Source organism: Ursus arctos, unplaced genomic scaffold (assembly GCF_023065955.2).
Source record: "Ursus arctos isolate Adak ecotype North America unplaced genomic scaffold, UrsArc2.0 scaffold_1, whole genome shotgun sequence".
Taxonomy (NCBI): Eukaryota; Metazoa; Chordata; class Mammalia; order Carnivora; family Ursidae; genus Ursus; species Ursus arctos.
This window is the reverse complement of record NW_026622763.1, coordinates 94,440,828-94,456,711: the sequence shown is the minus strand read 5'-3', so window position 1 is coordinate 94,456,711 and position 15,884 is coordinate 94,440,828. Positions and strand designations below refer to the sequence as shown.

Sequence of the window (15,884 nt, the reverse complement as noted above, 5' to 3'; positions counted from 1 at the left end):
TGCTCGTTTCATCTGGCACATCTGCACTTTTCGGTTAGCCCTGGCCCTGCTTTCTGTTTTGTCTTTTCTCTGGTCGAGGGCATCTCCAGGCCTGGCTCTTCAGTAGAGAATCTGCAGTGCTCACTATACCACCGCCGTTCCCTTGCCTGAATCCACCCCCAGGTCCAAGCGGCTCCAGCCTTGGCAAGGCGTGGGAAGGACCCCCCCACAAGCTAGAACACCACACCCACACAGTTACAACTTGGGCATAAAACACATTTATTGGTCAAAACGTTATAAACCAAGGGTTTTTAAAAAGCACACAGCAACATGTACAATATAGAAAATAGAAAAATTCACCATCTCCTATAAAGATCTTAACAAGAAATAAACTGTTATTTCACAGTTTTGAGCGATATAGAGAAGGAAACCTCTTTGATAAACGTCTCCAATTTTTATTTAGAGAATGAAACTGTTTCTTAGGAACACCATGCCTAAAGGTCACTGTAACGCTGGAGAAATCTCTGTAGCAATTCATGTTTTATGTATACTAAGAAAGGGAGATAGTCATTTGAACTCTCCGCATGTCCAGAGGAATACAAGGGAGGATGGCAGAGGGAAAAGAAGTCTACGGATAAATCTCCATCTCCCACTGGATGTGATTACCGTGACAGATCAAGGGCCAGGCAGAGACCACAGAGATGGAGCCAGACGGGACCTTAGAGATCACTCACTCCTAAGAGGAAGGAAGCAACCCAGGTCACCCAGTCAGTTAGTGGAGGACCAGAGGCTAAAGGATTATTTGAAACAGAAGCCCCTGGAAGGTAGAAAAGAACAGCACAGTTGTGTTTTCTGGTTGTCTCCACAGGACTGTACCCCACACTGGACAGCTGGAATCCAACCAGAAAGACCGAAGGCTCCAAGTGGGTCTGGAAACGGAGTAGGGGAGAATTACACAGCCCTTGGGAATACAAGAAGGTCAGATTTATCTTCATTCTTAAGAGAGCCTAAGATAATTCTTAACCAGAACCTAAGAGCTATTAAAACAACAACAACAACAACAAAAAGCAGCTGTAACAGCCCAGCTGGATGAAGCTAGAGCCAGAATGGGCTTAGGGCTGTCAGGAAGGTGACAGAAGATTTGCTCCCACTTCTGTCTGAGTAATGGGATTGCTCTGAACTGTATTCATGGTCACAAGGTGACGGAGAGGGTGGATCCTTCCCTCACGCTGGGCAGAAAGCACCCTGCCTTATCCTGCAGCTCAACGCGCAAGGCTCTAGCAGTTTAGCTGGTTGAAAACTTGGATGTCCCCCAGGGCACATCACCAAAATAGCTCTTGCAGAAGGGAAAAATCAACAATGCAGTGTACCGGTCTCAAAAAAGAAAAATGTTCTAGGTCCCAAGAAGACAGAGCTCGCTTCGGAGCGGTTAAATCCCTGGCATTCTGGGAGTACCTTGAATCCTACTCCGTGTTTGGACACTTCGGTTTTATAGGCGGATTCACAGTTGATGAATCAACAATGATGGGAGAGCTGTATCCCCCCTGTTCCGTCGGGACAGGAACAGAGTCAGGGCCAGCCCACGTTAAGCCGCGGGGGTTCAGCTGCTGCATCTGCAGAAGGGCTAATGCCAGACACGAAGCCCCTTCTAGCTCTAGACCTTGGCTGCTATGCACACCGTGTCTCAAGCTTCTGGGTTAGCGCCGTCAGTGTTCACTGCGAGCGCGCCGAGGACCTGCTCCGTGGGGGCAGCACCAAACGCTCACAAGACACGTATTCTCATGAGCAAACTACGGATGGAGCTGGACCTCCGCCTTTCCATAGAAGATATTAAGGCACCAGGCTGAGAGTGTGAGGGAAGTCAAATAACTGACATATAAATACAAAATATAAAATAAATATATAAAAAACAGCTTCTGTATTTGCCATCCCAGAGAAACTGGCGCAACTAGTTGGTTATATAGAAGGTGCCCTGTTTTTTTTTTTTGCCCTTTAAAAAGATATACAAATTCTATTTGAAGTAACTCTCCAGCTCCAGAAAGAGACATTTTATCACTTAGTTTAAAAAAAGACAAATACAGTATGAGAACCGGAAATCTTGGGCTACCGGAAAACAAAACAAACAAACAAAAACAATCAACAAATCCCATGCACATTGTCTCTTGCCCAAGGGAAAGACGACAGAGTAAATGCACCCAAAATGCGTTTTCGTATTTGTCACAAACCTCGGTAATCGGCACCGTGGGTGGGGTGGCTCGGAAGAGATGCGAAGTTATAGAAGTGTGGACATTGCATCTCGACTCCACCTCCCGAGCTTCCCAGGACAGAAGTGTACCTTCTACTGAAAGGAGGGATTGTACTTCAAATGCTATGCATACAATAAAGGCTTACCCATCGTCCCTGAAGTATATATACTTTGATTGTCTCCACAGTCCTAGTGAAGGGTTTTCATAAATCATGCAGCATCCCTTGCCCTGGTTCCCCTTGCGACACAGCAAAACTAGCTGGCCTTCCTAAGCACCGAAACTGCAACCTTCAACGTAAGCATAATCGACTTAGCTGGATGTGGATAATTTCAATCCTTCTAGCTGCGAGACAAAGGAAATGACTCAGCCTGTGCCCGGTGTGCAAGAGAAACAGGAGACAGAAATGTCCAGAGCAAATCATAAGTGCACATTTTCTCAAGGCAATTAGCTCAGTTTCTCTTACCGTGTCCTGCGGTTATTTTTCTTGCTGTTATTGTTTTGCTTTGCCGTTTAAATTTTATGTGCAATTACAGAGTAGATGAGAATCTTTAAAACAGAGGCAATCCCTGTCACACTGTATTAGCAAATACAATATATGGCCCACATTTGTGCTGAAGCAAAAATTCATGTCCAAAACTTCATCTGCCATCTGTAGGACAGTAAGAAACTTCTTACTATGCTCTGACTTTATGAAAGGACTTCTGGCTGGAATAAGACCTCTGGAAACCCAAAGAAAGAAAAAGAGATAAAATCCCTAATTTGTACCTAAAAATTAAGATTTTGTGGATGCCAAAATTAAAGCTGCTGATGTCTGGATTTTTGAAATGGCAAAATTCAAGATAAATTCATCAGAGCAAAACTTTTCTCATTTTTCGGTGCCTCTGTTTTACTACATGCGGGCTTTAACTGCTTCCGAGATGATCCAGCTGATGTTGGGGGGTTCAGCTTAGCCCCCACTACCAAGTAGGAGATTTAAAATCATACCTTCGTGAAATCACGTGAAATCATGACTATGTGTCGTAAGCGCTTAATAAACTTCTCTAAAGGAATGAAATTCATGGTTTTGGTTTTTTTTATTATCATTATTTTTTATTTTATTCACCCAGTCCAAATTGATCGGTTTTATAATAACTTAAAGGTCTTTAGTTGTTGTGGTTACGTGGCCTTCACAGCTCCATTCTGAAGACTGAGCCCGGACCAGTGGGGGTGTGTCATTCACTTTCCGTAAACAGTGCTCCTTTATGCCCTTTGGTGTTGAGTAATACCAAAAAAGGATTCATAGTCAAATTTTCTGCATCTATTAAAAATAGGTTGTGCCCTATTCCCGGCTTCGATTAAAAAATTGATCTAATTTCAAGGCCACGGGTCAGTGGACTCCTGGATTGCTCAACCAGCGTGAACCAAAGTGATGCCGGCCAAAACAACCCCAAATGGGACCAAGGAAGGGAGGTCACTTTTTCCTGTGTGAAATGCTTTCCTACTCAAGGCATTACCCAGCATGATTCTGTCAGGCTGATGCTGACCTCAGTCCAGGTTCTAGCCCAGAAGTTGATGTTTTAAAAATCAGAGGCCTGAAGCTACATGACTGGTAAATTAGAACTCAGTGAGGTTGCCCGCAAATACCTAGAGTGGAGGAGGGAGAGAAGTAACCAGCCGCAATGGAGATCATTTGGAAACTAGACATTCTTCTTCCTTACAGTAATTGACAAGACTTACTTGACTTACTTGTCAATTACTGTCCTGAGACAAAGAGACCCAGCATATTCTCTCCTTCTTATAATAGGTTCCTGCTATGGTAAATAAAGCTTTAAAAATTCTTCACCTTGAGGCAAAGTTGGTTTGTGGGTTCATTTGTAAATACATTCACTAAACAAGTACTTGATCTTGTGCCTGACCCAGGCACTAGGGAGAGGTCAGTGAACAGGAGGAACAGGGTTCCCACTCTCCCGGACCAGAGAGCTGTAACTGGACACATCACAACCAGAGAGGGCACTTTCTTTCATAGCTGGTCTTACTCAAAGAGGCCATTTGGGAAGAAAATTAAAACCATTTCTATTACCATGAAAACCTTTTGGAATTTTAATATTCTGAAGCACGTCTCCCAAAAGACCTCCATGTCTATAGCAAATGAACATACTTCTAAGCAAAAGACAAGCATGAATATTTCTAAGCATGAATAGAAATGAGGAGACATGCTCTCATCCACATGGGTTTCCAGATGGTAGATTCAGCCTATTTCAAAACCTGCACAAAAATTCTGCACTACTGTATAAAAATGCGTTTGTCGATGTGACCTAAAGGATCAAATTATCTAACTCTGAAAAGTAACATTATTCACCAAAAAAAATGGTCTGTTCAAGCAGAAAAAGAAAAAAAAAAAGAAAGAAAGAAATGATCTCCTCTAGCTTGATATGGAAAATTAGTTTACACACTGTCTCCGAACTGTTCCAGCTGTGCTAAACAAAAGCTGTCATACTTAGTGAAAATACCACCTTAAATTCTTGTGATTTTGGTAAAAGGATCTAATTATTTTTTGAAACTGTTATTTTTTTTTTTTGAGCACATGAATAATCCTAAACCTCTTAACCCGTAAAATGATTGCACCTTCCCAAATGAGGAGAATTATCACAAGGGGTATAGTCATGTCCAACATTCTCCGACAGTCACCCACTGTATTTGTATTTCCCACGGATACACATCAACATCTGTCACCATAAATAATATTTTCCAGTTGCAATTCTGATTCCAGAGTCAAAGAAAAAAATTATGTATCCCCCCAATGGGATGTTCTCTCATCCTCTCGTGTGCCTTCTAAGAGTATAGTTATTTAAAAATGAGAGTTTCGTGCTCGGGAACACCGTACTTCCTTTTGTGTGCCTCAAATAATTTCCTCAGCTCTTCCAGATAGGTCTGATGCAGCGCCTCAATCTGCTCCGCGCTCGGGTCCAGAGTCTGATGGACAGGGATTGGGCGGCCAACTGCAAAAACAGAGAATACATCTGATGTGAGAAAGCGAAACCACTCCACCACAAACAGCTGCCTCTCATGGACGGCCCTGGAAAGATCTGCCAGTCAGAATCCATCAGGCCTGCCTGCTCCAATCCTTTGTTCATCTTCCTGGCTGCCTCCAATAGTCACACCATCCCATCTGAGAACCAATAAAGAACTTTCCTTCTCGGCAGTTGCTGGAGTGGAAGGACCCTGCTGGTTTTGACTTTGAGTCAAGTGAACTACTGGGCTGACCACAGCTGTGAGGTAAGAGCACATTGCTGTGTGCGCACGTCACCAGCACTGTCCCTCTGGTACAGCTGGTGGCCCGGCCACAGTACCCTATTGTGACCGACTGCAAAGTCTCGAGTTATGAGTCATCAGCCCTCTCCTTGGACTCTTTTTAACATCATTCTAAAAAATGTAAGGAATGTCTATCTTCACAGCTAAGAATCCGCCACACACAATGACAAGAATCCCATTGTTTGTTAAGAGTGGAAAACAAAACCAAGCAGAATGAAGTCTCAGCAGAAAATTTATGAAATAAAGCACAGAACATTCATGCAACAGAATCTTAGGCAGCAATTTTTTTAAATGAAATATGTGTATACACACACACACACACACACACACACACACACACACGTCGAGGTCCAAAATGTATGAAGTAGGGGTAAAAGTTATGAAATAATACAGTATGATCCCATTTATGAAAAGATATTTATATTCCTAGGTGCACTGTAAGCTTTAGTGCATTTAAGAAGTCTAGAAAGAGAGACGGATAACCATTACCTCCAGGAAGGAAGGTAGAGATGGGGGACTTTTCGCTTGATCTGTATTGTAGGAATTTTCTACAATGAGAATGCATGTGTGTTTAACCTGTAATTAAAAATGAGCTCATTATTATTTAACCTGGCAACTTCTATACATATTTAAAAAGGTGTTTAGGTTGTGTCTCAGTCTGTTTGAAACTACAAGATACACGTGGCTTTGGCACCTGCTTTCCTGGGTCCTCCCAGCGCCCAACTGCGCCCCCTGCTGTTTACTGATGCCAAGAGGTGAAAACCTATAGGATGTTCGGTGGCCTGCTGGGCAGCAAACAGCTTATTACCCTCTATTAACTTGGGCATGAGGTCAAGTGGGGCCATTGGGAACAGAATGGAACTCAGAGGGGAGAGAGGAGGTTTCCTCTGGCCTACTCTAGGTTGTTCCATGCTTCATCCAAGGTTCGAATCCATGTCAGTAACAGAAGGTGGTGAGTTAAGAGAAAACCAAGCAAATGTTAAGTCACAAAGAAAGAAGGAAGTGATAAATGACATCAGTATGGGAGGTATGGGAGCACAGAAGAGAGTGATATACACACACACACATATATAACAAAATGTATTATTAAGATTATTTATCTAATGTTGCAGTAAAGAGGTATATACAGACATACATAGTAGATAGATAGCACCTTACTGCAGCATTAATATTCTCCAATTGCTAAGTTTTTAATCAGATATAGCCTCAAGAATCTCATATACAGTTCTCTTTTGATAGCGGGGATGTCAAATTTGCATAGAGGAGACATCAGTCCTTTGTAATTCAACAGAAAGAACTGGAGTTGTCTTGCTGTCAGCTGTGGTTGGAAATACAGAGGAGGACAGGCTAAGGGGGTGATGGGGTGGAACGGGAGCTGGTGTTCCACAGAGAGCGCTAGACTAGACCAGTACACTGAGCTGGTCAGTAGCTTCCTCTCTGGCCTTAATTTTCACCTGCATAGGATAAAAAAGTAGAACTCAATGATCTTGAAGTCTCCTAACTCTGACCTTTCTGTTTCAAGAAAAGAACTGAGAAATCTACATGTGAAGGGAGAATCTATTAGGCAATGGCAATCTACTAGCAAATTCGGTTTTACAGAACTAGCTTCTGTTAAGTGAAATTGTCCAAAAGAAAGGTCAAGTGCAAATATTCAGGGTGGGAGTGGGGGAGGGAAGGGACTTAGAAAGAGACTTAGTGGTCTGAGAAGATGAAGTGTGTTGTTCCCAGCTTAATTGAGACTCGTGAATTCTTAATTCTTAATTAAGTCTTACTTCCTATGAGCTATACTACAGCTACTCCAATCCTGTTTTCTTATTCATGGGTTCACTGTACTTCAGATGGTTCTTCCAGAGAGCTCAAACATGCCCATATATATTGAACTTATTATAAGACTTCACCCTTTAAAGTGCGAGATGGACAGCTTCATCCTTGCTTTTCTCTTGTTTATGCGTAGAGAAATGGAGATGCTGGAAATTCCCAACTACACAAAAAGAACCAGAATTTAGGATGTAAAGCCAGTTCTCCTGCCCCTCCTACTTACCCAAAATCGGATTAGAGAGTAAAAAATCATTCTCAATTACTTTTTAGGGATAAAGACAGAGGTCATAAAACAAAAACCTGCAAATCTGAGAAGGGTCCCCAAAGCCCTAGAAGACCAGAATATTCTCACTCTCATTCTCTCTCTCCCCAAAAAGGTGATTTTTACTACTAAGGAGAAGCAAGCAAAGCTAAGACTAAGTCAGCGGCAAATTGCCCTGTAACTGTTTTTACAACACAAAGGGAAAAAAACAGCTGTATCAGGCTGCTTTTGGAATCAGAACTTGCCCTGGAAAAATCAGCCATCATCTCCTTGTGGCAGAGTCGGGAATTAGCGCTCCTGTTTATGTTTCGGTGCTTTTTATAGCTGGCGTGCGTGTTTGTTCCATTTCCCGATTCCATCCAGCAAGTCAAGATTAGTTACGCACTTACGGCCTCCCACAGCAGTCTCGCCCTCATTTCTATGGTGCTGGGCTGTATTTACCTAAGACGAAGAATGAGCAGCTTCCCAGGGGCTGTATACATGGCTGGAGAGGAATCTGGAAATGGGCATTATTTTCTTCTCACTGAGGCAAAGAGTAGATCTTTTGCAATAAGAAATCTTTGCTCTATTTTTCTTTAATTATGAAAATTCCAGAGTTTATCGCTTTAATGGTCTCACACAGGAATTAGTCTTTGTCTGGATGCTACATAGCTTAACACCAGAAAAAGGCTAATCTGTTGGCAGAGGGGGCTGGGAAGAGTCAAAATGTGGGTGCCAATGAAATCTGGGTTCACTAAACCTCTGGCTTATGGTGCTGGCTCAAATATGCCAGATGTGGGGGGTGGGGAGGGAGAGAGAGAGCGTGTGTGTGTGTGTGTGTGTGTGTGCACACACACACACACTCAAGAACATTTACTGAACACTTAATGGGTTGTATTGGGCACCAAGCTAATCCCCTTAACATTTTTATCTCCTTAAATCCCTACTTTACATTTAAATTTAAATTAGGTTCCCCTTCCTTTCTTTGTATTTCAGAGAATCCCTTAGGCTGCTTTTTGTTCCCCATCAGGACATAATAATGACTTGAAATATAATGGACCGCTTTTGTCCTCAAATGGTTTCAAACCAGTTTTATCTTATTCAAGTACATTCCTTTCCCTATTTTTATGTTAAAAAATTTAAAATTATAGAAAGAATAATGGAATAAGCACTTGCATATTCTTCCTCTAGACTCACCAGTTTTGAACATTTTGTGCACACCCTCCCCGTGTAAATATACATATATATTATTTTTATTTTTGTAGATCCGTTGGAAAATGTTACAGACATCAATGGTTCAATCGCGTTATCATCCCTCAGTATTTCAGCATCAAGTAACTAAGAACAAGAACACTCTCCTTTTTTAACACCACCATTATCATACCTAAGGAGTTTAACCTCTACACATTATTTTGTCCTGAATCCACATTCAAACGTGATGAGTTGTCTCAATGATATCCTTACACTTGTTTCCCCTGAGGACAGCTGTTGTGACTTTGAGTGCTCTGTCCTTTTGGTCTTCCACGACATTGGTATTTTTGAAGAACCCAGGCCAGTTGTTTAATACAATGTCTCCGAATCTGGATTTGTCTGTTTCCTCACGATTTGATTCAGATGAACACTCTGGCAGGAATACTTACACGGGGAGACGGAAACACGTTTAACAGCTCTCCACAGTCTGGCCAGGAAGCCTCCCGCACCAATCCGTACTCCCCTAGCACCTGGGGCCTATGAAGCACTTTCCCAAGTTCCATGTCATTTGATCCCCAGAACAACCCTGAGACCAGACAGGACAATTATAAAAGTCTCTTCTTCACAGTTATAAAATCTGAGGCTCTGAGAAGAGAAATGAAACTGTCTAAGTCACTCTGAATCAGACCCCAAACCCACATTACTTCCTTCTGTAGATTTAGCTGATGCATGATAAACAGCTCCTTAATGTCAATATTGGTTTCTTTGTGGGGCTGGGGCCTGAGTGTTAGCCACGACCGGCATGCTGGGCCTACAATGGAAAGAGCCAATTTCTTAATGGCAGTGATTATATTTTTCAGTTTTGCCATAAATATAAAAAATGAAACAAGCACTTCCATCACATCCATAATCAAAAGACAGACCGAGGAGTTTTGAAGTCAGTGGAAGCTGTGAGGCTGGACAGAACGGGACGGGAGCGGATAAGCCTCTCTGGATATCCAGACTTCAAATAATCTAACACTGGAAGGAGGGAGAGCCCACTAATGAATGTAGAAGGAATACCAGAGCTAGAAAACCACCGGTTTGCAACCATGACTGCCTTAATCGATTCAGGCAAGAATTATCAATGGATATTAAAGCCACCAAGTAAAGTCTGATGAACAGAATAATTACACAGCGTCTAAGTAACACTATCCCCAGGTGACTTGCTAATGAAAAGGAAAAAGCCTTTAGAAATAGAATATATATTTATATATATAAACATATAAAGATTTCTATAGATAAATCTTCGTAATTTAACTTTATAGTAGAGAAACCTGGCAAACACCCCCCTCAGCTGCTCAAACTGAGTATCACCAACAACGGGACAAACTGACATCAAGAGGCTCTTGACATGATGTTCTGAGGAGGACAAGTCATGTCTGTGGGATTCCTGCCACAAATGCCTAACTGGAATATAATCACGATGAAACACACCAACCCAAGTTGAGGAACATTCTACAACCCACTGACCTACACTCCTCCTAATTGCTCATGTCCTAAAGACAAGAGGAAGTTGAACAACTAACCCAGTTTGAAGCAGGTTGAAGGGATGTGAAAACTAAATGCAATGTAGGATCCTGTTGAGGGAAAAAACACACGACCCCCACCTCCACCGCCCCCCAAAAGCACGGCTAACAGGGACATTATTGTGGCAACTGGTGAAATTTAAATATACACTGTACACTGGCTAACAGTACTTGTCAACATTCACTTTCCTGAATTGCACTGACATTATAGACAAGAATCATCTTGCTCTTGAGAGAGACACATAGGAGCAAATGTCATACTCAAGCAGTTCAGTGATAACAGTAGAGTGTGTTTATCACACCATTAGAGAGAGAGAAAAACTGTAGCAAAATGTTACCAACTGGTGAGTGTGGGAGAAAGGCACACAGGAGTTCATTTCACTACTCATGAAACTTTTCTGAACCTTGGACATTTTTCAACATAAACTTTTAAAAATTAAAATCCACACATACCATGATACACGAAACCTCCCCCTTTCAATGACAAGTTTCCATGTCTCTTACTTTCTTCCCCAAACATGCAACTTCCCATCATACTACCCATACTGGCTCTACAACCTGAACTTAACATTGGCTTCCCTTAAAATTGTTAATGGGTACTTGTTAGATATTTGAAAACTTAAGAATTATAATCAGAAAGGCATAACTAAAGAATGAATTGTTTACAAATGTGTCTTGAGGCCCTATCCTGTGGGCACTGGGAATACAGCAGAGAACAATAAGACAAAAATCCCTGCTCTCCAGGGGCTCTGTATTGTAGAAACAAACAGAGCAATTCCAAGGAACTGCAATTCTTTAAGCATTGTTTTAGAGTATAAACTTCTTTCAATTATCCCTCCTGGGTATCATGATGGATGTGATATTTACATTAGTTTTTCTCCATTATTTACGTAACGAAACATGATATATGTGAACATTTTATATTTTCATAAGCTGACAATAACGAAACATGTAAATTACATACTATTTGTGAAATGTGTAAAGAAAATATATGGTATCTTCTTTTTTTTACTTTTTTATTAAGTTTTTTACTTTAATTCCCGTAGAGTTAACATACAGTGCTATATTAAGTTTCAGGTGTACAATATAGTGATTCAACAGTTCTACACATCACTCAGTGCTCATCACGATAAGTATACTTTTTAAAATTTTATTGATCTATTTGAGAGAGAGAGAGACTGAGAGAATGAGTGGGGGAAGCGGCAGGCAGAGGGAGATGCAGACTCCCAACTGAGCAGGGAGCCCGATGCGGGACCTGATCCCAGGACCCTGGGATCATGACCTGAGCCAAAGGCAGATGCCCAGTCGAGACACCCAGGCGCCCATGATAAGTGTACTCTTAATCCCTATCACCTATTTCCTCCATCCTCCCCACTGACCTCTCCTCTATTCATTCTCTATAGCTAAGTCTGTTTCTTGGTTTCTCTCTCTTTTTTTCTCTGCTTGTTCGTTTTGTTTCTTAAATTCTACATATGAGTGAGATCATATGGTATTTGTCTTTCTCTGGCTTATTTCGCTTAGCACTATACTCTCTAGCTCCATCCATGTTGCTGCAAATGGCAAGATTTCATTCTTTTTTATAGCTGAATAATATTCCACAGTATATATACACCACATCTTCTTTATCCACTCATCTAATGATGGACACTTGGGTTGCTTCCATAGTTTGGCTATTGTAAATAAAGCTGCAATAAACACGGGTGGGTGTATCCCTTTTAATTAGTGTATACATATATTTTTAGGGTAAATACCCAGTAGTGCAATTACTGGGTCATAGGATAGTTCCATTTTCAACTTTTTGAAGAACCTCCATACTGTTCTCCAGAGTGGCTGCACCAGTTTGCATTCCCACCCACAGTGCAAAGGGTTCCCCTTTCTCCACATCCTCACCAACACCTGTTGTTTCTTGTGTTTTTTATTTTAGCCATTCTGACAGGTGTGAGGTGATATCTCACTGTAGCTTTGATTTGCACTTCTCTGATGATGAGTGATGCTAGGCATCTTTTAATGTGTCTATTGGCCGTCTGTATTTCCTCTTTGGAGAAACATTTGTTCATGACTTCTGCCCATTTTTTAATTGGATTATTTGGGAGTCAAGTTGTATAACTTCCTTACATATCTTGGACAGTAACCCTTTTTTTTTTATTAAAGATTTTATTTATTAATTTGACATAGAGAGACAGCCAGCGAGAGAGGGAACACAAGCAGGGGGAGCGGGAGAGGAAGAAGCAGGCTCCCAGCAGAGGAGCCTGATGTGGGGCTCGATCCCAGAACGCTGGGATCACGCCCTGAGCCGAAGGCAGATGCTTAACGACTGCGCCACCCAGGCGCCCCTGGACACCAACCTTTTATCAGAGATGTCATTTGGAAATATCTTCTCCCATTTAGTAGACTGTCTTTTAGTTTTGTTGATTGTTTTCCTTTGCTGTGCAGAAGCTAAATATAGTATCTTCTTTACAAATTATTTCCTCTGAGTGACCCTCAGCTAAGAGGAAAGATGGTTTGGGGGCGCCTGGGTGGCTCAGTTGGTTAAGCGTCTGACTCCAGCTCAAGTCATGATCTCAGAGTCCTGGGATCAAGCCCCGTGTTGGGTTCCACACTCAGTGGGGAGTCTGCTTGTCCCTTTCCCACTCCCTCTGCCCTTCCCCACCCCGCTCGTCCACGTGCGTGTGCACACTCTCTCTCTCAAATAAATAAATAAAATCTCGTAAAAAATTACGAAAGATGGTTTTGATGGAGGGTGCAGAGAAACCTGATGGTTTAGCAGGGTGTGGTGTAAGAAATATGCAGAGAGGGTAAGTGTGACCTGATGATGGCACTTTGGGTTTAATGAGAACACATTTTTAAAAGGATTTAATGAGTAGGCTATTAACAGACAAAATCCTTGCAGTGTTAGGAATTCTCACTAGTATTCAAGAATCACTACAACTGAGATGAACGCTCTGAGGTCACTGAGAAAGTGAGGTCTCACAAATGTGTGGGGAGACCGTAGGATGGAGAATCTGCACATCTCCGGACAGCTGTGGGCGAGAGGGTCAGAGACGAAGTGACGATTTAGGATGAACTGAACTAATATTTACTGAGTTCTTAGGAGGTAGAGTTAAGTTCACAAACTCTCAGTTAAATGGAAGGGAAGCAGAAGGCCCACAAAGTAACTGCTGGTCTCCACTCTACCTGCCGTGCCTGGGCTGTGCTGGGGAGTCAGCAAAGAAACAGCTCTGGGCTTGAAGTGCATTGATGTAAAATAGAGCTGAGCATAGTAACTTAGATCACTGTTACCATATCGCATTGCATTGGATTGATACATAGCTTTGCTTCTGTTTATGGCATTGTCAATATCCTATCCTCACTGATTTCAAATAAAAGTCTTCATTTATTTATTTATTTATTTAAGGAGGCTCCACACCTAACGTGGGGTGTGAACTCGTGACCTGGAGATCAAGAGTCGTGTGTGCTACCAACTAACCTCAAATAAAAATCTTTAAATGCAGATAGTCTGTGAGGGTCTGGTTCCCCCAAATCAGGCTGCTCTCAGTTATGACTCCCATTCTACCACCATTAATCGAACTCATGGCAGCTGAGATTTTATGTAAACGTTTAGAGTCTCAGCTTGGATTTTAAGAGGCTTCAGATAACAGCAGGATACTGAGGATGCCAGAGACTAGATACGGTAGTTCTGATGTAATCATTTGGGAGGTAAGCAGAGGGGTGGACTGAAGCAATTTTCCCTTATTCTAACTCTTGCAGAGAAGTGCATTAGACAGGCATGAGTGAAAAACCAGAGTTCTAGGTTTTCTAGGCTCAACAACGAATTCAGACTTGGTCATTTCCATTTGACTCCTGACCAATTAATGATTTGTCAGTAGAGTTATAACTAGGCTGTATCATATGATGACCACTTTACTTAAAACTAAAGTTTACCCCCACCAAGCGATAACCGTAATCATTTAAATCAACAAAATACACTTGACTTTCAACACCGGCAACTTACTTCATGTGTGTATGAGTTACACTTAATTAAACTTTTAGTTCCTAAAAATCACGTCTTTCAATTTTCCTTATAACCCCGAAAGTGCCAACTACAGTACTTTGCACATAAGGGACCAAAAATGACTACTTAATATTACTACAAAGAAAAATCATGGTCTAACCCGTGTTGATTACCTGGTTAAAAAAAAATATATATATATATATTATGCCAAAGAAACGTACCCAGCTAATCTTGAAAAAACACAACTGGACACTTATCTCTGCGTTCCCATTATACTAACTAATCAACAGTCTGTTAACATTCCATTGGAATTAAATACAGCATAAAAAGAGTGTCAAGTGATTGCACGTGAAATGCAAAGCTCCCAGAAACTGACAGTGTAGTAAAATCCCATTCTAATGAAACAGATCTAAAAACATTTTGAATGTCATTTAATGGACTATCCACAGGGAAACTATTACTTCCAGTTTTAGATGAAGGATATAGTTTGGTTAACTGTTACTAGCATCTGGCTCTGCACTTTTTCCTGCTCAGCAATCCAGCTCACTTTCAGTGTGAAGAGCTCGTTACTGTGCTCCTCGGTCCTTCTATCAATAGTCTGCCACCATCCTCCCCCACCTCAACTCCCCCCAAGATACCACTTCTCAAAATAAAATCAGTTCATGTTAGAATACATGTAAAAATAGCAAGTGGCCCCCCCAAAATGCTTCTGCCCCAGAAACTGGTGCCTAGGTGAACTGCACACGACGCAGCCATCTATTACACAGAAATCTGCATATATCCACAGACTGATGTAATGTGTTCATCAAAGAATTGCTACATTACAATCTGCTGGTACAGAGAAATAGATTCACATAGAGCACTAGGAACTTTATGTCTAAATTGGATTCTCCCTGTAGTTCAACAGTTTTCTTGAAAGTAATCAATTCCCAAATGGAAAAAACAGTCATTTCTGAGCCACAAGACATACTGTAAATGAACTCAAATAACATCTATAGGATTCTTATTTTAGGAAGTTATTACCCAAAGCCACTTCTCTTGCATTAGCACTGCAATCAGTAACAGGAACATTGCTCAAGTAAGGTAACACTTTCGTTTTTCTAACAAGCCTTTAGTCTTTGATGTACATACCAACAGTGTGGATAGGTTTCCTATAGGGCATCAGGCCAAAATTGTATTGAAAAATTCCTCTGGCATGGAACAGCGGCAAAGCGAACCCCATGATCTTCTGGAGCTTCTCCTGCACAGTTCGAAGCCATGAGCCTTCAGGGTTGTTAACTTGTTTAAATAGTTCATTTTCTCCAAAAGAAAACACCGGGACCAAGGACGCGCTACAAAAACAAAGCGGAAGAACACGAATTTTTAAGGACAACAATTTAAGTATTTTACTCCGTTCAGATGACTTTTGCAACATATGCCAACAATTCTGCAGTGTTCCCTTATCTCCCTATACTGCTAATTTCATGTTCCACACAATGCAACCGACTTATACTTGAAATCCTTTGGGGCGGTACCTCAGCAGTTTAGCAATTCATGGAATTTTATTCCATAGAAAATCA

At 41.5% G+C, this 15,884-nt stretch overlaps 1 protein-coding gene across 1 annotated transcript in view; it reads right to left on the bottom strand.

The window, feature by feature from the left end:
* Positions 1–241: 241 nt before the first annotated feature.
* MOGAT1 (monoacylglycerol O-acyltransferase 1) overlaps positions 242–15,884 on the bottom strand; it is a 35,853-nt gene continuing 20,210 nt past the window's right edge. The window contains exons 5-6 of the mRNA XM_026491832.4: positions 15,457–15,656; positions 242–5,203 (exon numbers count right to left, since the gene is read on the bottom strand). Coding sequence (XP_026347617.2) covers positions 5,049–5,203; positions 15,457–15,656 — 355 coding nt within the window. The 3' untranslated portion in view covers positions 242–5,048. The remainder of the gene's footprint in view (positions 5,204–15,456; positions 15,657–15,884) is intronic.